The 22791-nt window shown below is 46.8% G+C and overlaps 1 protein-coding gene and 1 long non-coding RNA gene across 11 annotated transcripts in view; one reads left to right on the forward strand and one right to left on the reverse strand.

Annotated features, from left to right (window-relative positions):
* Nucleotides 1-3370, reverse strand: part of LOC140198190 (uncharacterized) — a 46864-nt gene extending 43494 nt beyond the window's left edge. Inside the window, exon 1 of the long non-coding RNA XR_011886135.1 lies at nt 3180-3370. This is a non-coding gene — a long non-coding RNA (uncharacterized lncRNA). The remainder of the gene's footprint in view (nt 1-3179) is intronic.
* Nucleotides 1-22791, forward strand: part of LOC140198189 (discoidin domain-containing receptor 2-like) — a 147121-nt gene that overhangs the window by 79197 nt on the left and 45133 nt on the right. For 5 of the 10 annotated variants that reach the window (XM_072259201.1, XM_072259204.1, XM_072259208.1 and 2 more), the window contains exon 2: nt 11081-11212. In XM_072259201.1, coding sequence (XP_072115302.1) covers nt 11137-11212 — 76 coding nt within the window. In that variant the 5' untranslated portion in view covers nt 11081-11136. Of the gene's footprint in view, nt 1-154; nt 179-199; nt 424-2739; nt 3371-3448; nt 3472-11080; nt 11213-22791 lie in introns of those variants that run through there. The other 5 variants (XM_072259209.1, XM_072259203.1, XM_072259200.1 and 2 more) reach the window with 5 other exon arrangements.

A 22791-nucleotide genomic window follows, 5' to 3' on the forward strand; every position in this document is an offset into this window, starting at 1 on the left:
GGATTCAGAGCAGCTCAGAGTGAGTCATGGAGTGATGTCAGTGCTGCTGAAGGGGCCTTTGTGTGACCGAGGAGACGAGTAATGAATTAAATTGGAACCGCAGAGCCAGCAAGCAACCAGATCATCTTCTCAGGCCCTCCCCCAGGATCTCTCTGCTCTCCTTAACTTCAGTGCTGAGGTGAGCCAGGTGAGGACAGTGGGTTCTTCTGGAGCTGGAGGCGCTTGCCTGGCATTTTGGGAGGTGGGACACCCTTTCCGTTCACACCACATTCCCAAGGCGCAGACTCCAGCATCATCCTGCATGCCATAGGGTGGCATGGTGGCATAGCGGCTCGCACATCGCCTTGCAGCAGCAACAGCTCTGACCACAGTTCAATTCCATCACAGCCTGTAAGGAGTTTGCAATGTTCTACCCGTGACCACGTGAGTTTCCTCCAAAGATGTATGTGTTCGGGCTCGTGAGTTGTGTGCATGCTATGTTGGTGCTGGAAGCGTGCTGACACTTGTGGACTGCCGCCACTACAATCCTTGATTTGATTTGATGCAAATGACGCAGTTCACTGTATGTTTTGATGTACATAGGACAAATAAAGCTAATCTCTCTTTCCTCCTCTCAGGAATTGGGGTGGGGGAACAGGATTTGCCTGCTTACCAAGGAGGTTTGAAGAACTTCCCTTAAGCCTTTTCCTGTGCCCAACTGGGTAACTCCCTGGCATCAGAGAACAGGAAAATGTGCCAGGAATCTGGTGTCCGACAGGAGAGTGGGATGGGCAGCTTGAGATCCCAGATGGTGGGACATTGGTCAAAGGGGAGGTTGCCAATTTTGATTTGGTTCTCCTACCAGTGGGTTTGGAGGACTTGTGAGCCACTCTTGGAGGCCTCTCCAGTACTTTTAGGTACCTATTAGGGGTCCTCCTAGTCTCAGAAAGATAGAAGACTCTCGATAAATAAGGTCCATTCTCATTGGTGATGTTGCTGGAGTGATAAAGGTTACTTCCTTGAGAGCAGAAAGTAAAGGAATGTTTGGAGAGGAAGAATTTCTCTCCCCTTAAACAGGAAGTGCTTGGAATTTGGAAAGTGTGGAAGGCTATTGACCAAGTGCTGGTAAATTGGATTAGTATACATCCATTGGTTCTGAAACTAGGGTCCATGGTCCCCTTGCTTAATGGTATTGGTCCATAAAAGAAGTTGGTAACCCCTGTTGTGCAACATGGCTGGCACGGGCATGATGGACTGAAGGGCCTGTTTCTGTGCTGTATGACTGCATTGCTGGAGGTGATGCAGTTGGGAAGATTCCAGACACGGAAGTTTGGACTCTCTCTCAGGCTGGAGAAGGGTAAGTATAAAGATAAAAGTTTAGAGGGACGTGGACCAAATATGAGACCCAACTTGGGTGGATACTTTAGTCAACATGGTCAAGTTGGGCTGAAGGGCCTATTTCCTTGTTGTTTGACTCTGTGAATCTGGGATGTGTTTCTTTCGTACAAATTATGGAAGGAACTCTTTTGAACATGGGCTTGAGAGAGGAGCCCTGGCCTTGTAGGATGGCCCTCTTGCCTATGGATTTGAGGCTTCCTTGGGCCACCGAACTGTTGGACTGTTGTCCTGCCTGAACCGACTGCAGTGGACCTGCTAATGAATGTCTCGGCTGTGCACAATCCAAGTATGCCTGTCCCTGTACTCAGCAGAAAGCAACGGAGATGTTCTTTGAGCGTTTTCTCTCCAGGTGTTCTGGGCAACTGTTTACAATATCCCACCCCCTCTTCCCCGGCTGCCAGCATCGATTGTGGGGTCTCACCTGTGCAAGACTTGCCCTCTGGCTACTATGCCTTGTGTGACAAGTTCCCTTTTTCTTATTCCACCTATGGTGACACCCCTCCAGAATACGCACGTGCCCACCTTGCCATATCAACACCTTGAAAACTTGCTGCTCAGGACCAAATTCCCCACACCAGTAACCCCCCCCCCCCCGCTGCACGTCTGAAATTTCTCTTCCACCCCCAATCCTCTCCTTCCCCTCCTTACATTGTCCGGGCCACCGCCCACACTCGTCCAGACTATCCATTCAACCCTTTGGGATCTTGCTGTGCAGAAGTAAACATGTGCGGTTACACTTCCAGTGTTTCTCTCCTCCCCGCCGCCCCCTCCCACACGCGTGACCTGGCCACCGCCCACCCATCGTCTTTCTTCCTCGCTTTGCCGCATTTACTCTGTGGGATCTTGCTCTGTAAAACTAAACTCTTTCCCCACCTGCGTCCTGTGTGCTGGGCTATACTTTAAATAACTGCACCTCTGCACCCCTCTCCTTTTACGGTTGGCTACCGACCACATTCTAGACTAACCAGTCCTCGGTCTTGTGGGATCTTGCTGTGCCACGATTGGCGTCCCTATCTCCGCGCCCGCTGACTGCGGTTCGAAAGCACAGCCGCGAGGGGTGCTGCAAAAGGATGGGGACCTCTAGATTTTACTCTTCGAAAAATACAAAAAAGAGTGGGCGATGCCCCCTGACATTTAAATCGGCGTCTTGATAGTAAGTGAACGAGCGGAGCACCAAGGGTTAACCGTGGGATCTTCAACCCCCCCCCCCCCACTCCGGCACTGCACCGTACTCGGGAGGCGTTGGGCCGCGTGTTTCACTGTTTTGTGGGAAACACTTGTCCCTTTACGGTTACACGCTAGTGTAGTTGCTAATTCCTATTCCAACGTAAGGAATGCAAGAGAGAGGGGGGGAAATAACTCCCGTTCCCCGGGTCTACAGGAGAACTCTCTCCACCCCGGCCCAACACGAAGGCACAAAGATTGTTCTTCAAGCCCAGCCTGCTCCCCCCCTCCTTGAACACCTGTCTGTTAACCTCTTCTGCGCCGAAATTCCAGAGAGACTTGTCGCCCGGAGACGAGCCCTGATCTTGTTTATGGGCAGACCAGCGTGCCAGAGGTCGCTGCCAGCGCGGAATTCATTGTGTTCGGAATGAACGGAGGTGCTGTTTATTCAACCGCGTCGCTGCCTGGCTGGTGGGAGGGGGAGCGGAGTAAACTCGCTCTTTTGTGCTATAGTCGCAGTTTAGCGAAGCCTTTCACCCGTGCCTTTGTCAGTGCACGGAGTTGCTGGTCGCACTAACCGGCTGGTGTTTTAAAATCACCCACTGCTTCACGCACTCCACAAAAAAAATTCAACTGACCGGATAATATCTACAGGCAACCCCCGTGCGACGTTGCCTGCGAGGCGGAGGTTCCTCGACGAGAGAGTCGACCGGGACATTGTTCAGCGCCTCCTGAGCCACCTTGTTAATCTACAATCTGGGAGAGGGTCACCGAGAAAAGCAATCGGCCCGTGCGCGCAGATTCATCCCTTCGGAGACAACTGCGCCCGGTAACTATACGGGGAGGATCTGAGGAAAATATTTTGTTTTCTGGTGAGGTGGTAATAACCTGGAGGACAGTGCCCCGAGGGGGCGGCGGAGGCAGACGCTTGTAAGATTTTTTTTAAAAAAGTGTCCTGTCGAGCACTTGGTTCGTTAAAACGTGTTGGTAAACGGATTGGAGAGAGCTACACACACAGAGCTAGCGTGCAGAAAAGTCTCTTGCTATCTCGTATGGGTGTGCTGAGGGCGAACTAGGTTGCTTAGAGTGGATTTGTGCCCTCTAGCATGTAGGAGACGACGGTGACCTTAATAGAGTTTATAAAAATATAATAAAGGGCGTAGATAAGGTAGGTTGTCGAAGTATTTTTCTTCGGGTGGGGCTGTCTAAAACCAGAGGACACAGGTTTAAGGTGACGGGAGATATTTAAAGGAGATCTGATGCAAAAAGCTTATTCACACAGGAAGTGGTGGATACATGGAATGAGCTGCCCCAGGGGGTGGTAGAAGTGGATACTATTATGGTATTTGGATAGACATGTGACTTTGAACGTTGTAGGGTGTGGGTCCAACCAGACTAATATACATAGACCCTCATGGTTGACATGGGCCAGTTGGGCCGAAGGACTTGTTACTCAATGTGTGGAGTCCTTAAATAGTTCAGGTGTGGACTAGTTACCTGAGTGACCTGACCTGAGTATTCAGTCCCTGTCATTGAATCACACAACATTGAAATGGCTCCCTCAGCCCAGCTGATCCATGCCAACCAAGATTCCCATCTAAGCTGGTTTCATTTGGCCCACGTCCCTCTAAACCAGCAGATCCCAACCATTTTCTAATGCCTTGGACCCCTACCATTAACTGACGGGTCCGTGGACCCCAGGTTGGGAACCCCTGTCTGATTCTTTCCTGTTCAAATTTTTAATTGTACCTGTCTCAACCATTAATTCCGTATTTTGACCACCCTCTAGGTTAAAAAGTTGCCCCTCAGGTTCCTATTAAATCTCTTCCCTCTCACCTTAAACCCATGTCCTCTGTTTCTTGATTTCCTAACACTGGGAATTATCCTGTCTGTGTCCTCATGATTTTACACACCTCTACAAGATCCACACTACACTCTATTAGATAAAGTCTCAACCTGTTCAACCTCTCTCTTTTTATCACTCGCAGCAACTTCCTTGTAAATCTGCTCCACTTTTTTCCAGTTTTGAAGCAGCCTGTCATCTAAAGAGTTGGTGCTTGATCAGCAGGATGAAAGGGTTGGTGTGCTGCAGCATTGGTTGTTGTGATCACACTGGACATTGTAGCACAGATTTGGGGATTAATCTCCCCATTGACCTTGCTTGGAGCTCTGAACGTGTTTGCTCACAGGCACCCATGTTAAGTGCTGTCTAACCGAGGGTTAACTGTGCAAGTAGCATGAACCTCTCTGTCTGTGTGGTACTGGGGACAGGTGGGGAGGGAGAGAGCAATTAGACGATGCACAGTGGGTACCAGAAGCCATCAGCTTTCATGGCAACAGTGCCTCAGGGTTAAATAGCACAGGTGTGCCAGACATTCCCAGACTCGCTGTCATTTCTAGCAGCTTCATATAGCACAGAAACAGGTTCTTCAGCCTACCAGTGGCTCATATCTCTCTAAAACTTTCCTAGCAATGTACCTGTCCAAATGTCTTTTAAAGTACGTCGATTTACCTCTTCTGGCAGCTCATTCCATCTCTGGGTGAACAAGTTACCTTTCATGTTCCTATTAAATCTCTCCTCTCTCACCTTCTGTCCATATTCTTACAATTACAAACTACTCTTATCCCTGTACCCGTCCACGTGTCTTTTATGTGTTAATGTACTTGGGTCAAGCACTTCCTTCAGCATCCTGTCCCATAAACAGATCACCCTGTAGGTGCAAAAGTTGCCCTTCAGGTTCCTATAAATCTCTCCCCTGTCACCTTAAAGAACATTCTAGATCTGGGGAAAGGCCTGTGTGCATTCACACTGTCTATATCCCTCATGATTTTGTATACCTCTATAAGGTCACCACTCATTTAACTATGCTGCACTGAATTAAGTCTTAGTCGCTAAAGTCCCACAACATCTCCATAAATATTCTCAGCGCTTTTTACAGCTTAATGGCATCTTTCCTATAGTGGGGTGACCAAAACTGAGCACAACATTTCAGACAACATTCGATTACTGTATGTAGCCGGTGATTGCTGCCAGCCACTCAGTTAATTCCAGGGTGCTGGATGCTTAACAGGGATAATCCTGTGATTTCTGGCATTTGTGGGGTTAAATCCGTCACCAGGCAGTTAGAGGGTTGATTTCAGGGATTCTTAGCAGTATGGAGGGCTATGGTCGCAGTGTAGCTTGATGGAAGTAGGCAGTTTAAATGGACTCTGCATGGACTAGATGGGCTGAATGCCCTGTTTCTGTGCTGTATTTCTCTATGACTCTATGGGGTTAAGTCCCAGGACTTTCTGGTAGTTGTAGGATTAATCATCAGGATCTGTGTACTAGGGTTAATCCTTGGAACCCTGACAGTTAATTTCCAGAATCTATATAGGGTTAATCCTGGGAACCCTGGCAAGTACAGGGTTAATTCCCAGGATTTGTGAGCTCTAGGGTTAATCCTGGGAACCCTCACAATTGTAGTTAGTTCCAGTAATTACAGGGTTAACTCTCAGGACACCTGTCTCTCTCTCTCCTCCAACCCCCGACCCCCCCAAACCAAGTCCTCGGCAGCAACAGAGTTAATTCTCAGCTCTCTCAGTAGCTAAAGTGTTAATCTCTGAGTCACCCACCAACTGTGCATTTGACCCCTCAGTTACAAATGCACAATGTGTTGCTGGCAGCTGTATCAACAGCCATTTTCACTTTTAAACAGTGACTTTGTCCCATACGAGTCTCACCAGTATTATCAAACAAATGTTGACACTCTGGCATCAGAGTCCCAGTTAGAACAAATGTTTGGTTGTAGAGCAGAATGCTAAGGTGCCGCTTAAAGGGAGGATGTAGAGGCAGAGCTGTTTAGGGTTGAAGTTTCAGAGTGCGGCTGCAGAAGGTGCTGTCTGATGGGCATGGCATTAACTGAGCTTCCATGTGCTATTTAAGTTCTTCTTTCCAGCAACACCGGCCCAGAGGTTATTCCCTCAAGCAGTTAGGGCTGCTGCCTCACAGCTCCAGAGGCCAGGGTTTGATCTTGACCTTGGGTGCTGTCTGTGTTTATGGAGTTTTCATTTTCTCCCTGTGGAAGAGGTGGATTCCACCCCTGGGTGCTCCCGTTTCCTCCCAAATCCTGAAGACATGTGGCTGGAAGGTTAACTGGCCTCCGTTAACTGCCTCTGGTGATTGGGGGAACAAGTATTAAAAGGGATTTGAGGGACTTGAAAGGGAGAATAAGGTGCAGTGTTACAGGGAGGGGACTGATGGGTTTGCTCAGTGGGGATCAGAGAGAACAGTACAGGCTATTTGGCTCACAATGTTGTGCCAACCCTTTAACCTACTCTGATCAATCTTACCCTTCCATCCTAGGTAGCACTTCATTTTCCTATTACCCATGTGCTTATCTAAGAATCTATTACTGTCCCTAATGTATCTGCCTCTATCACCAGTTGGGGCACCCACCACTCTGTAGGAAAGAAGATTACCTCTGATGTCCTCTCCTATATTTTCATCCAAACACCTTAAAAGTTATGCCCCCTCATATTAGCCATTTTTGCTCTGGGAAAAAGTCTGGGCTGAATTTCCACTTCCCAGTGTTGAAATAAGCAAGGTTAAGTACAAACAAAGCCATTTCTCTGCTCTTTTAGTTGCTGCCTCTGGGATCTTGCTATGTGCTAAAGCTGCCAAGGTTGGACGTTGGTGTGGGCTTGGGAGGTGGCTGATTTGCAAACAGCAATATCTCATAAAAGCAAAGAGCAAACAGAGGCAAATATTTTTCCTTGGGTAATAAACCTGTTTAATAGGGAAAGGTTGAATTGGTTGGATTATAGGACCATAAGAGAATTAGGGGAAATTTGTTAGAGGTATACAAAATTATGAAGAGTATAGCTAGGATAAATGCAACCAGACTTTTGCCACTGATGTTGGGTGAGACTTGAACTGGAAGTCGTGGGTTAAGGGTGAAAGGTGAAATATTTAAGAGGAACACAAGGGGAGACTTCTTCACTCAGGGTGGTGAGAGTGTGGAGCGAGCTGCCAGAGGAAGTGGAGAATGCGGGTTCCATTTGTACATTTAAGAGAAATTTGAATGGCAGGGGTATAGAGGACTATGGTCAAGGAGCAGATTGATGGGATTAGACCTATTATTTCAGCATGGAATAGATGGGATGAATGGTCTGTTTCTGTGCTTTAGTGTTCTATGAATCTAAACAATGTGCTGTATATGCCCAGGGGGTCAGGTGGCCTCTGTAGAGGGAAGAGAGGAATGATCAATGCTTTGGCTCAAAACCCTGAATCAGGGAGAAGGTGGCTGGTGTAAAAGGGAGACTGTGTGTGGTCTGATAATGACCAGATAGTGACTGGTGGACTGAGGAGCAGTGAAGGATGACAGGCAGCTCAGGCCAGGTTGGGGATGGATGAGGCAGGCGGGTAGTCAATGGGGTAGGGATTGTAGGTGTGAGGCAGGCAAATAAGACTGCAGATGGAGTGAAGTGTTATAGGGTGAAGATGAGCAGAGGTACAAAGATACAGTGCTGTAATCTAACTAGAGGAAGGTGATAATGTGAGCCACTTGCACCTCAATGTTTCTCTTGCAAATCTGTTGTCATAGGCATACACACCCAGCTAGAAACAATATTTAAATTAACCTTTGCAACAGTGGCTCTGTACATTGCAAGACAAGGACAAACATAAATTTAACAAATTGGGAGCTTAACATCTCAAGGCACATACACATTATATCGAAAGGACGGGTAGGTAAGCAGAGGGGATTGGTGGCTCTGTTGGGTTTTAAAAAAAAAGAAATCAACTTCTTAGAAAGAGATGACATAGGATTGGAAGATGTAGAATCCTTGTGGATAAGAAACTTCAAGGATAAAAAGACCCTGATGAGAGTTATATACAGGCCTCTGAACAGTAGCCAGGACGTGAGATGTGCCCTCGGTAATTTCTAAAGTAAGTACATGTTCGGCACAGCATTGTGGGCTAAAGTGCCTGTATTGTGTTGTAGGTTTTCTATGTTTCTATGAAATAGAAAAGGTGTGTAAAAAGGGGCAATATTATGATAGCTATGGGGGATTTCAATGTGCAGGTAGATTGGGAAAATCAGGTTGATGCTGGGTTCCAAGAGTTGGAATTTGAAGAATGCCTACAAGATGGAAGAGCACCTTGTTGTTGAACCCTTGTTGGGTGTTGTATAATGAATCAGGTTTGATTGGGGAGCTTAAGGTAAAGGAACCCTCAGGAGACAGTGATCATAACATGATAGAATTCATCATACATACAGTCATACATTCATCATAGTTTCAGAGGAAGAAGATGGTCAGATGTATCAGTATTACAGTGGCGTAAAAGGAATTTCAGAGGCATGAGAGAGGGATTGGCCGAAGCTGATTAGAAGGACATGCCAGCAGGAATGATAGCAGAACAGCAATGGCTAGAGTTTCTGGGGGCAATTCAGAAGGTGCGGTATAGGTGCATTCCAAGGATGAAGAAGTATTCTATGCAACCTTGGCTGACGAGGGAAGTCAAACACAGCACAAAAGCAAAAGAGGTGGCATATAGTAAAAATTAATGGGCAGTTAGGAGGTTAGGAAGATTTTGAAAATCATCAGAAGACAATTATACAAGTTATAAGGAGAGAAAAGATGAAACATGAAGCTAGATAATTAAATAAAAGGGGATACCAAAGATTTAATCAGATATATAAAGAGCAAAAGAAAGATGAGTGGATATCACATTACTGGGGAGGTAGTAATGGGTGGCAGAAATGACAGAGGAACTTAAGTATTTTGTGCCAGTCATCACTGTGGAAGATAATTTCAGTATGTTAGGAGGCAGAAGTGAGTGTCTTTGCTGTTACTCAGGAGGAGGTGCTTGGGATGCTGAAAGGTGTGAAAGTAGATAAGCCACCGGGATTGGGTGGGCTGCACCCCAGTGCTCAGGTAGCTGAAGAGATTGCGGAGGCATTAGTATGACCTTTCGAGAAGCACTGGATTCTGAAATGGTTCTGGAGGACTAGAAAATGCAACTGTCACTCCACTCTAAGAAGCGAGGGAGGCAAAAGAAAGAAAATTATAGAACAGTTACCCTGACTTCGGTGGCTGGGAAGATGTTGGAGTCCATTATTAAGGATGACATTTTGGGCTACTTGGAGGTACTTGATAAAGTAGGCTAATATCAGCATGGTTTCCTTGAGGGGAAATTTTACCTGAAAATTCTGTGGAATCCTTTTGAGAAAATAAGCAGGATAGACAGAAGAATGGTGGATATTGTTAACTTGGATTTTCAGAAGGCCTTAGGCAAGGTGCCACACATGAGGCTGCTTAACAAGTTAACAGCCCATGGTATTACAGGAAAGTTACTAGCATGGATAGAAGACTGGCTGGAGGCAAGGACTGGGAATAAAGGGGGCATTTTCTGGTTGGCCGTCAGTGACAAGTGGAATCCTAACAATACTTTGGACTACATTTGTCCCACTCCCATCAGGGAGGAGGCTACATAGCATCCACACCAGGGCCACCAGATCAAAAACAGTAGTCATGCAGAGAAACTATATTTATATCCATTAAGTTTTTTTTATTATTGTGTTCTTTAACTTATTGTGTTGCGTTTTTGTGCTCCATTGGATCCGGAGTAACAATTATTTTGTTCTCCTTCACACTTTTTAAAAAAAAAAATTGAATCAGGTTCCACAGGGGTAGGTTGCTCTGTTAGGTTAGCTTGCATAGAATTCCGGGAGACTGGCTGAGTGGATGTACAGTTGAGCGGGTGGTTGAGGGCAGAAGGTGATATGGAAAACCTGTTTGTCAGACTTCAAACCCATGACAAGGATTGTTCAGGTCGATTCAAGAATCTGATGCCGGTAGGGAAAGAGCTATTGTTGAACCTTCAGACTCCTTCCTGTACCTTTGCGTGATGGCCGCGTTGAGCAGAGACGCGACCTGGATGTTGGGGGTTCCTGATGATGGATGTTGCCAACCTGAGATGTCCCCTCTTGTAAATGTTGATGGTGGTGTGAGCTGTACCCTTGCTGTCACTGGCTTCACATAACTGCATTCCTTTGTATTGGTGTTCCCATACCAGGCCATAATGCAATCAGTTAGCATACTTTCCACTGTTCGTCTGCGGAACGAAGGGTTTATCCTGGGTCCCTGAAGCTGTAAGTCACCAGCTCTACCGAGTACATTGCTGTGCTCTCCTTGCAGGAAAAATTACTGTGAGCAACACACACAAAATGCTGGAGGAACTCAGCAGGTCAGGCAGAATCTATGGAGGGAAATAAACAGTCAACAATTTATGCCAAGACCCTTCATTGGGACTAATGAAAGAACTAGGGTCAAAGTATCCACTGTTTATTTTCCTCCATGGATGCTACCTAACCTGCCGAGTTCCTCCAGCGTTTTGTCTGTTGCTCAAGATTTCCAGCATCTAAACTTTAATTTGGGAATGTGGTGTCTCTGTGAGCTGGCCAAACTGTCCTTCCTGTGTCATAAGGAAATGTAGAAAATATGTGAGGTAATACTGTGAGCTACAGCTGTCTTATCTCGTTTGTTCCTGCTACAGAGATGAAGAAATGAGGAGCCCCTGAGAAAATTGACAGTCAGCAGCGCTGGGAGATCATGGGGACTGCTGTCGTTCTCCTTGTTCTGCTGCTGGGGCTACTCAGTGAGCAGTCAGCGGCAGAGATGAATCTTGGTAAGTCTCCACCACAATCTCTTCCTTCACCTTCTCCCACTTGTACTCTCTGATGTATTGCAAGATCCCAATTCTTGTGAGAAAATGTAAAATTAGCCACTCTGTCAGGAAAAACAAAGATAACTCACATTATGTAAATGTTGAGTGTTAAAACAAAGGGTTGGGGGGCGATAATATGTTATGGGAGGGATAGGTAGGAGTGTAGGATTCTGTTAGCAATCAGACTGATTATTGAATGGTGGAGCAGGATTGAAGGGGCCAAGTGGCCTGCTCCTTATCCTAATTCATACGTTAGTCCTTATGCATAGCACTTGCCAGAGGTACCTCACACCCTGTAACTCGAATGTCTATGCACAATCACAGGGTAAGTGGGGTCTACTTTGGTAAGCCGATTTCATATGGCTTAGAACAGGTCCTTGAGGCCAAATGGTTACTTCTAACAAAGACTCCCATCGAGACTATCTCTTTTGCCTGCATTTGACCCATAATCCCTGTACCCTTTCTATCCAAGTACCTATCCAAGTGTTTTTTAAATATTGTAAGTGGACCAGCCTCAACCACTTCCTCTGGCAGGCCATTCCTTAGATAGACCAGTCCCTAGGTGAAAAAGTTGTCCCTTGTGTTTCTGTTAAATCTCTTCCCTCTCACCTTAAACTTGTGCCCTCTGGTTCTTCATTCCCAAGCCGTGTGAAAAGGTCTGTGCATTTATCCTATCAATGCCCCTGTTTGTTTTGAATACACATCTCATATGATCACCCCTCAGGCTCATACGCTCAATGAATGAAGTCTCAACTTCTCTCCATGACTCTGGCCATCAAATCCTAGCAACGTTCCGGTAAATCTCCTCTGTGCTCTTTCCACCTTAATGGCATCTTTCCTATAGTGGGGTGACCAAAACTAAGCATGTTTCTGTCAACATTAGCTCGTCCCTTGAGTCCGGGCAACATCCTCGTAAACCTTTTCTGCAAATGTCCTTGACTAAAGGGAACTAATTGCACAGTAATTTGTGGAACGAACAATATATTGCAGCTCCAAAGGAGCCTTTCCAGCTCATCAGATCGATGTTGGCTCCAAGTGGAAAAGGCTCATCTGTCTCCTCTCTTTTCCTGAAATTTATTCTTGATCCAGCTTGTCCTTCAATTCCCCTTTGATTGTCCTCCTACCAGAGTTACTAAGGGGCAAATTTACATTTGCTGTAAGATTAGCTTTCAAAGATAAAGGTTAAGGATTAGCTTTATTTGTCAGGTGTACGTTGAAGCATACAGTGAAATGCATTGTTCTGCATCAACAACCAACTCTATCCATGTGTCACCATGTTTCCAGCACCAACATAGCTCATGCCCACAACTCGCTAACCTTAGCATTGTTTGGAATGTGGAGCATCCAGAGGAAACCCACTTGGTCACGGGGAGAATGTACAAGCTCTTTACAGACAGTGGCAGGAATCGGACCCTGATTATTATGTTTTGTTCTTAACAAAGACAAATAGCTTTGGTAAAAACTAACACATTTTAATTTATAATAAATTGCTTCAGCCCAAAACGAGCTCCCCCAATGTCACTTCCAGTTCTGTGTGAAGTGCTCACAACTGATGTTCTTTATGCACACACATATGACACACCTACCCCCTTTAAAGAAAAAAAACAAACATCCTCATAAACATTAATGGCCATTAATGCAAGAAACATTAATGGCCTTCCTGCAAAGATATTTACATTAACTTCAATAGTAATGAGCAATTAACAGTAAAGCAAGTGTGCTAACCACTACACTACTGTGCCACTTGTAATTAACCTACTGACCCAAAGGGAACCAGAGCACTTGTGGGGGGGGGGGGGGGCATGAGGTCACGTGGACAGCATGCAGACTCTACGCAGACAGTGCCGGAGTTGAGTATTGAACCCAAGTCAATTCAGGAGCTGTGAAGCAGCAAGCAGATCTTGCAGTTGTCCACTTTGGCCAGACTCTTGATGTCTTCAATGTGATTCGCTTTTAACTCCCCCCTCAAGATGGGAGTAAGTGGGGACCAAGTTCAAGTTTATTGTCACAGGTGCATGTACCCAAGGTACAAGTGACATGAAAATTAACTTGCTGCAGCACAGGACATGACAAACATTTTGTCATAAGTTATACAAAATGAACAAAAATAAATTTAATGACAGTATGGGTTGAGGGACGGTGTAGTCTGAGGCGGTGTTAAGAGTGTTTAAGGTTGAACCTTGAGGTGTGGGTCTTCGGGCTCCTGTACCTCCTGCCTAATGACAGCACTGAGGATGATGGAAGTCACTTTGAGACATGGAAAAGCAAAAAAAACAGGCCATTTAGCGCACGATTTGGTACTGAGCTGATTACTAATGTCTCGTAACCCCAAAACATTAAACTAATTCAAAGGAAAACGAGAGCTGAGAGATGCAAGTTTTAAGTCTGTTCTTTACTTCAAGCAAGAGGTGTATGTATCACATGGTAGCATGATGACGTATGTCATTCATATAACTTGTACGTGTAACCTGTAATGAATTGGTTAAGTGAACAAGAATGCTTCATAAAACTAATGTATAGCTCAAATATTAAACACACAACAAACCTAACGACAACCAATCCCCTCTGCTTGCACGTGGTCCGTATCCCTCCATTCTCTGCATTCATGTGCCTATCTACGAGCCACTTAAAAATTTCTGTGGTACCTGCCTCTGCCACCACCCTTGGCAGCACAATTCAGGCACCTACCACTCTATTAATTTAAAAAAATAAAACTTGCCCCACACATGGATCCTGTGCATTGGGGTCTCCATACTAAACATTGATTCAACCATTCAAAATGTCTTCCCCACAGATCTGTAGAAATTTGCTAGAGCGCTAGGGCTTTACTCTTTGGACAGAAGGAGGATGAGAGGAGACATGATAGAGGTGTACAAGATAATAAGAGGAATAGATCGAGTGGATAGCCAGTGCCTCTCCCCCAGGGCACCACTGCTCAATACAAGAGGACATGGCTTTAAGGTAAGGAGTGGGAAGTTCAAGGGGGATATTAGAGGAAGGTTTTTTACTCAGAGAGTGGTTGGTGCGTGGAGAGCACTGCCTGAGTCAGTGGTGGAGGCAGATACACTAGTGAAATTTAAGAGACTACTAGACAAGTATATGGAGGAATTTAAGGTGGGGGGTTATATGAGAGACAGGGTTTGAGGGTTGGCACAACGTTGTGGGCTGAAAGGCCTGTACTGTGCTGTACTATTGTGTGTTCTATGTACAAGACCAAAATCTCCTCAAACTCCTCATGAAGTATAGCTTCTGCCTCCTCCAGGAATGTCAACAAAGGGGAGAGTCTCACTGTGGTAGTGAGACCCCGCCAGGCTATCAGGTGGGGGCACAAGATTGTGGGACCGCTTTGTGGAGCACCTTAGCTCTGTCCGCTGCAAAAGGCAGAATCTTTCAGTGGTCCCCCATTTCAGTTCAACTTCCTATTTCTATTCTGACGTTTCTGTTTGTGGCTTCCTGTACTTGCATGATGAGATCAGGAGGAACAACAATTCATATTTTGTTTGGGTAACATCCATATTTAATTTTATTTTTTTAATCTCTTCCCCCTCTAAAACTTCTGGTCATTTTCATTTTCACCCTCCCTATTCCTCTCTTATTCTGGTTATCCTCTTACCTCTTCTCTTCACCTCACCTGCCCATCACCTTCTAGTTTCCCTCCTCCTCCCCTTTCTTCTATGGCCCACTGTCCTCTCCTTCTAAAATCCTCCTCCTTCAGCCTTTTCCCTCTTCACTTGTCACCTGCCAGTTTCTTAATTCATCCGCCTGCTTCAAAAGATTCCAGGTGCATTTCTTATCAAAGAATGTATGCAGTATCCGTAGACATGAAACAAAGAAAACCACAAACCTGCTTAAAGAAAAACGTCAACCCCTCCACACAAAAAAAATAAGCTGTACAAATAGCAACAAAAAGAAGCGAAGCAGAAATATAAAATACAAAATCCGAGTCCAGGCATCTTCACTTCCCATGCACCTAGTCTCACCTAACCCCTGCCAGCTTGTACTCTTTCCCATCCCCCATCTTCTGCCTTCTTTCCCCCTTCCTTTCCAGTCCCGATGCTGAGTCTCAGTCCAAAACATTGATTGTTTATTCCCGTCTACAAATGCCGTCTGACCTGTTGAATTCTTCCAGTATTTTGTGTGTGCTGCTCTGGTTTCCAGCATTGGCAGAACTTAAGTTTATGGCCAGCAAACTGCCTGCCAGGGAACTTTCAAGAATCAGCACGCCCTCTCCAGTCTGCTCAAGGTGACCTTGACAGTCAAGATTAAGTGGGAGTCTGACATCCCTTGAAGAATGTGTGATGCTTGGATTGAGATGTGTAACATTCCTCCTGGTATTGCCATGGTTGATGCTGGAGGCTGCTTTCCTTTGGAATCTCCAGTAAAGGGAAATAGTCCTGTCTCCTGCCCCAGCTCATTGCTGCCCCCGAAGCGTTCTTCCCATCCCGTACTACTGTGTGAGATTTCACACCCTTTGCTCTCAGCAGTCACTGTGGCTGCTGTTCCCAGGACTATCCAACAGACAGACACAGTCGCAGCTGTGTTCAGCTGTCTGATGGCTGCCTGTGTGTGGGTAAACAGTGACTGGGGGGGGGGGGTTTGCGGGAGGAGTGCTCGGACCACAGATCCTACAACTCCTGCAGCTGTGTTGTTTGACTGTTAACTTTCTCAGTGCTGAGTTGCTGCTGGTCGGTGTGGAGCTGTGTTTGCAGAGGGCCGTGGGCTTTCGAAACCACCCACATCCCTCTGTTGCACCTCCCACTGACTCTATTCTGTTTGCACCACCAAAGTGCTCTATTTTCTACTTCCCACCACTTTTTCACCTATGCACTCACTTTTCTTTCCCGTCCCCCCCGGCCCCCCTCCCGCCTCGCTGCCCGTCCCCTCTTTGCCTTCTGCCCCCCACCTCGCTGCCCATCCCCTCTTCGCTTTCTGCCCCCCCCACCTCACCTGCTCCTCACCCCCCACACCCCTCTTGCAGTGCAAAGACAGAGCGGTCTGTGGGTAATTTGGTCATTGTAAATTGTCCTGTGATTAGGCTCGTGCTAAATAGACGGGTGACTGGGCGATGTGGCTCGTTGCACTGGAATGGTCTGTTGCACATTATTTCTAAATAAATAAGTATAATGCTTAGGCTTTATAAGGCTTTGGTCTGAGCACTTGGAGTATAGTGAGCAGTTTTGTGTTCCTTATCTAAGAAAGGATATGCGGACAGTGGAGAGGGCCCAGAGGAGGTTTACCAGTCCGATCCTGGGAATTGATGGGTTATCTGATGAGGGTTTGGCTCTGGGCCTGTACTTGGTGCTTTTGAGAAGAATGGGAGTGTGGGGTATCATTGAAACTGTCGAATATTGAATGGCCGAGACAGAGTGGATATGGAGATAATGTTTCCTGTAGTGAGAGGGTCTAGTACCAGAGGTCATGGACACAGAAGAGGATGTCCTTTAAATAGAGATGAAAAGGAGTTTCTTTAGCCAGAGAGTGGAAACAATTCCCTGCTTCCATCTCCACCTTTACACTTCCCTCCTCCTCCTCCTCCTTGTCCTCTTCATATTGGTATTGGAGAAACAATCAGCTCCCTCTTCCGATTTGAGGTTGACCAGATCCTCTGGAAAAGCTCCTGGTTGTTATCTGTCCTCCTGTTGCCAGTGGGACCTCGCACCCTTCCCCAGCTGTGAAGCAGTTGGAGCCTTCACCGGGACTTGTATAAGGTTAATAGATGGTTTAAATGACAAACTGATGGACAGCACAGGCTCTGTGGGCTGCAGGCCCTGTTTCCTTCCTGTCTGACTTTGTGACCTTGTTGGAGAAGGGGAATTGTGTCTGAGAATGCCACCTGCTCCAGTGATGGGTGAGTGTCAGTGCCCATCTTGCCCCTGGGCGCAGCTGCACTGATCAGACACCATGCCCCTCCCTGGGGGTTCTGCTGAAATCTCCGGGAACAATGGGCGGCGAGACTGCGAGTTACTCATTAACGGCTGCTATGGACTGTGCCAGGCCACATGGAGCTAGGAATTCCTGGAAAATGTTCCTGGAGCAGATTGTATTGTTAATTACCAGTAAAAGCTTGCTGTGTGTCTCTTTTGTTCACTGTTGTCTCCCCCTCTCCCCCTCTCCCCCTCTCCCCCTCTCCCCCTCTCCCCCTCTCCCCCTCTCCCCCTCTCCCCCTCTCCCCCTCTCCCCCTCTCCCCCTCTCCCCCTCTCCCCCTCTCCCCCTCTCCCCCTCTCCCCCTCTCCCCCTCTCCCCCTCTCCCCCTCTCCCCCTCTCCCCCTCTCCCCCTCTCCCCCTCTCCCCCTCTCCCCCTCTCCCCCTCTCCCCCTCATCAATTCCTCTAAGCTTTCAGACAGACTGTCAGTCTCTTGGGCAGCTGATAACAAGACTGACTAATGTCCCTTCAGTTATTGTTCTCGTTCATTCTCTGTCCCTCTTTTCTGCCCCCCCTCGCTGCTGATATTTACGGACCTCTTGACTTCTCGTGAGTGTGCCAGCTCCTTTGGGGATGACCTGTCATACTTGACTGCTGAGTTGGTGAAGTGACTCCTGCTGGTGGTTGAAGAACCAACAATCGGGGATTGCTGAAACTGTTGACTTGATTTCCCTCATAACGTAGACAGTACATTACACATTCAGTTATTAAACTCTCTAAATCTGACACATTCAGGATTTTGCTGACGACGGACCAGATGTTCTGGACCATTTGATGTTATTACAATTAAGACTCCTCGAATTCACTTTTTGTCAGAAGTTACACAGAGCAGTAAGGTAATTATTCCTCCCAGCCAGTGACCAGCTGAGTTTCAAAGGAGCACAGAGGATGGCAGAATCAGCGGATGTTGAGGGGCGTGGAGGACAGAAGGGTGCACCGTGCTCCCAGTGGTCCCAGTGGTTTTCGAGGGACCGCTTCCATGGGTTTGAATGGCTAGCCATCAGGATTTCTGAGCAATGGCACAGCAGATTACTGGAGTTTTCCTTTAGAGAGGTGAAGCATTGCAGTGCAGGAGCAGGCCTTTCAGCCCATCTGGTCCATGCCAACCCGATCTGCCTAGTCCTGTCTACCTGCACCCGGGCTATATCTCTCTAATTCACTTTCCAGATATCCCACCCTGCAAAAACTCATTTCAGGGAGGTAGCACCATCAATTTGCAGGAGACTCCCAGAACTTCTGGGAGAGGTGGGATGTCTGCAATAGAGTAGCTCCTTAGCAGCTAGTCAACTAGTTTAATTAACGTTAGCTATGCTAATGAATGAATGACACCTGTTAATCTTACCTCAACATGTCCTTTACAGTCTTAATCCACCGTGGGCAATAGAAAAGTCACTGTTGCAAACAGTGCAGCAAGCAACACTGTCATTATTTTGACCCCTATTAGGCAGGGGTACACTTTAGTGTAGTCTGGGGTGACGTACATTTTATATTTTCTTTTTTTTGGAATACTCTGCCATGGCGCGCTCTCTCTCTCGTGGTCACTCGCGCACTCTCTTGCTTTCTCGCGCTCTCTCGCTCGCGCGTGCTCTCACACTCTTGCTTGCTTTCTCTCTCGCGCTGTCTTGCTTTCGCTCGCTCGCTCTCAAAAAAAATTGATTTCCGTGATATTGTATATAATTTGCGGGCATCAGGGAGCCACTATTCATATGCGGGAGACTCCCAGAACTTCCGGGAGTGGTGGGATGTCTGACTTCAGCTATATACCGATCCTAGCTTCTCTTAAATGCCAAAGTTGAACTTGTAGCTGTCAATTGTGCTGGCAGCTCGCTCCACACTCGCACCACTCTCAGAGTGAAGGGGTTCCTGTTCAGCTCCTCCTTACATATTTCGCCTTTCATCCTGGCCTATGACCTCTAGTTTTAGTCTCATCCAATCTGAGGGTCTGTGCAAAGTGTTCAAATCCCAGCCTGGGCATCTGAATCAGTCCTCAAGCTTAAAGAGCTCCTCCTGTCTACTCCAATGTTCAGAGAGACTGTGGCTGACCTTGTATCCCAGGGCCACTCTTGACTCTCCTGATAGCAGCTTTAAATCAACATCTGCAGGGTACAGGTGAGGCTACACCTGAAGTCGTGGATGCAGCTCCAGCCTCCTTACTTGAGGCCAATGAACTGGCATTGGAGGTGGTGCAAAGGAGGTTCACCAGGTTAATTCTAGAAATGAGGAGGTTAACCTCTGAATAGAGATTTAAGTTGCTTGGGACAGTGCTCACTGGAATTCTGACGAATGAGTGGGGATTTGATTGAAAGATACAAAATAATGAAAGGGTACATAGAGGCAGGACAGTTGTTTCCACTGGTGAGCTATGGGACATAGCCTCAAGATTAGGGGGGAGTAGATTTAGGATGAAGATGATGAGAAACTGCTTTTCCTAGAGTGGAAAAGTAGTGAATCTGTGTCATTCTGTACCCAGGGAAGCAGTGAGGTGACTTCACTGAATACATTTGACACAGTAAGATCTTTACAGAACAGGGAAGTGGAGAGTCATGGGGAAAAGGCAGGAAGGTGGAGCTCATTGGCTGCACAGGTGCTCGGCAGCGCAGTAACTGAAATGCCCCCGCCCACATAGAAATACAGGAAATGCATGGAGTTCATTGAAAGAAAAGATACCACCATCTTCCCCCACCACATGAAAAAGAAACTAAACTTGCAAACCCCAAACCCCCCAACCCCTCCCTCGCATAAAAACTAACGGATTGCCCACTCGGACACCGCAGCTAACCCCCAAGCCCCTCCATGCCAAACAAAAAAAAACAATTGCATCAAGTCCCCAACCCCTCCCTCACCCAAAAGTGTAACTTATCACCCACCCATCAATCAGCATCAAGAAAGAAAACAGGAAAACTGAAGGAGACCTATGTACAGTAAACTACAATCCACACCAATAATCACACGTCTTCAAATTTCAAAAACATCCTCCATTAGCGTCAAGGAGAACGACAGCTCAGACTCCGTCCTTCCATGTGGAGTGACCGCTGACCCTTGACCCATTTATCCAAATGATCAACATTTCCTTGTCATTCCTGATAACCTTCACTCTCTAAGACCTATTTTAGTGTAATCTTCAAACTTACTAACCATGGTTTGTACCTTCTTATCCAAATCACTGATATAGATGACAAACAACAGCACTGACCACTGAGGCACACAACTTGTCAGGGGTTTGAAGTCTGACAAACAGGTTTTCCATATCACCTTCTGCCCTCGGCCATCAGCCCAACTATGCGTCCAGTCAGCCAGTCTCCCTGAATTCTATGCAATCTAACCTAACAGAGCAACCTACCATGTGGAACTTGATTCAAAATTTTTTTTTGAGTGTGAGCAAGAACAAAATAATTGTTTCTCTGGATCCAATGGAGCACAAAAAAGCAACACAATAAGATAATGAACACAATAATAAAAAAAAACCTCAATGAATATAAATACATAAGATAATTTTATATACATGACTACTGTTTTTGAGTCTGTTGGTCCTGGCATGGATGCTACGTAGCCTCCTCCCTGATGGAAGTGGGACGAACAGACCATGAGCAGGGTGGGTGGGATCCTTCATGATGTTACTGGCCTTTTTCCAGCACAATTCTGTATTTCCGTACTTGATGGTGGGTGGGCTGGTTTACACTCGTAGAGCCTTCCTGACCTCCACACTGCAGTCTCAGTACCAGGCAGTGATGCATGCAGCATGTTAGGATGCTGTCTACTGCGCATCTGTAGAATGACATGAGTATAGATGTGCATCATCCAGCTCTCCTCAGCCTCCTCACAAAGTAGAGGCATTGGTGAACTTTCCTGATTGCGTGGAATGTGTTCTGGGACCATGACGGATTGTGCGAGATGTGCATTCCTAGGAGTTTAAAACTGCTCGCATGCTGCCAAGACCCTGGACCATAAGAGGGGTGTGAGTGGTGCGAGTTCTCCTGAAGTCAATAACCATCCTTTTAAAAGACTGTTGGACAGAAAAATGATCTAGAAAGGTTATGGACTAAACACTGGCAAATGAGATTAGTTTAGCAGGGGCAGCTTGGTTGGCATGGACCAGATGGGCTGAAGGGCCTGGTTCTGTGCTTTATCTCAGGAAGTGTGAATTTTCACTGAGGAGAGGTTGCTGTAGTAACCCTGGATGTCCACTGCCATCTAGTGGTCACTGAAACCTCTCTCCAGTTGTTAATTTTTCACTCCTCATACCCGAGTAAAGGAATGATTTCTTTTCTTCTAACTTTCAAAAGTTCAAAGTACATTTATTATCAAATTATTATAGATTATACAACCTTGAGATTTATCTCCTTAAAGGCAGCTACGGTACAAGGAAATCCCCAAAAAAAACATGTATTTTAAAAAAAAAGACTGTTGAACACCCAATGTGCAGAGAGGAAAAAAAACACGAGCAAATAGCATTCTGAACCGAGAGTCCCATATTTAGTATAGTTCAGCGCAGAGCTGAGTAAACCTCATGGAGCAGCGATCTGAGCCACTGTCCAAAACGACAGTGCACCTGAACCAGCAACCCCAAAGGAACATCTGCGGCCCTGCAGTGTTCCACTTGCCTGCTCTGGGGAAAGAGTGCATCCAGCAGCTGAGCTGCTGGCCTGTTCCAGTTCCCGTTACCCTGGGATCATCCCGTTTCAGTCAGCAGACTCCAAGGCAGGAGATGGCAGTGTCATGAGGATACAATGGTGTCAGCCCAAAGGAATGCCAGACGGTGGGAGGGGCTGTCCTACCACTGCAGAATCTGTGCGCTCTTGTTTGTAGAGTTCGCCATTGTCCCTTGGGCTGTGTCCCTGCAATAGATTCCCCCCCCCCCACCCACACTGAGCGCTGTCAGTGGGAGCTTGCCGTGCACAAGATGTTTGCAGTATTTCCCATACTGCAGAGAGTTGTGGGCATCACAGAAACCAGCCTCCCCTCCATGGACTCTGATCTACAGGGCGGCACGGTAGTGTAGTGGTTAGGGCAATCACTGCTTGAGGTTTGATTCCCACTACTGTCTGTAAGCAGTTTGTACCTTCTGCCTGGGACCACATAGTTTCTTCAGGGTGCTGTGGTCTCGCCCCACATTCCAAAAATGTACAGGTTAGAGTTAGTGAGTAGTGGGCATGAAGTGTGGCAACACTTATGGTCTGCCCCCAGAACAATCCTCACTGGTTCTACGTGATGCAAATGGTGCATTTCACTGTATGTTTTGATGTACATGACAAGTAAAGCTCTTTGCTCAGTCATCTGTCCTCGCGCTCTGTCACTCCCCTAGCACCTAACCTCTCCCTCCACCCACTCTTGCCCCACTCATCACCCCTCTCCACAAACCTGCCTCTCTGCTCTTTTCCCTCTACTTGTTCTTACCTTCACCCCTCCATCCTCTCCACACCCCTCCTCTACATGTCTTTTTCCTTCACTCCTCTCCCTCTCTCCTTTCACGTTTCCCCCAATCTTTCCTCTCTCATCCACCCTCCTCGGGCTGTCTAACCCTGCTCAACACCCTCCCTCTCATACTGGGCCTAATCCTCCCCTCCTGGGGCTGTCTGACCCTGCTGTTCCCCACCCCACCCCCAGGATAATCGGATG

This window comes from Mobula birostris, chromosome 5 (assembly GCF_030028105.1).
Source record: "Mobula birostris isolate sMobBir1 chromosome 5, sMobBir1.hap1, whole genome shotgun sequence".
In the NCBI taxonomy this organism is placed as follows: Eukaryota; Metazoa; Chordata; class Chondrichthyes; order Myliobatiformes; family Myliobatidae; genus Mobula; species Mobula birostris.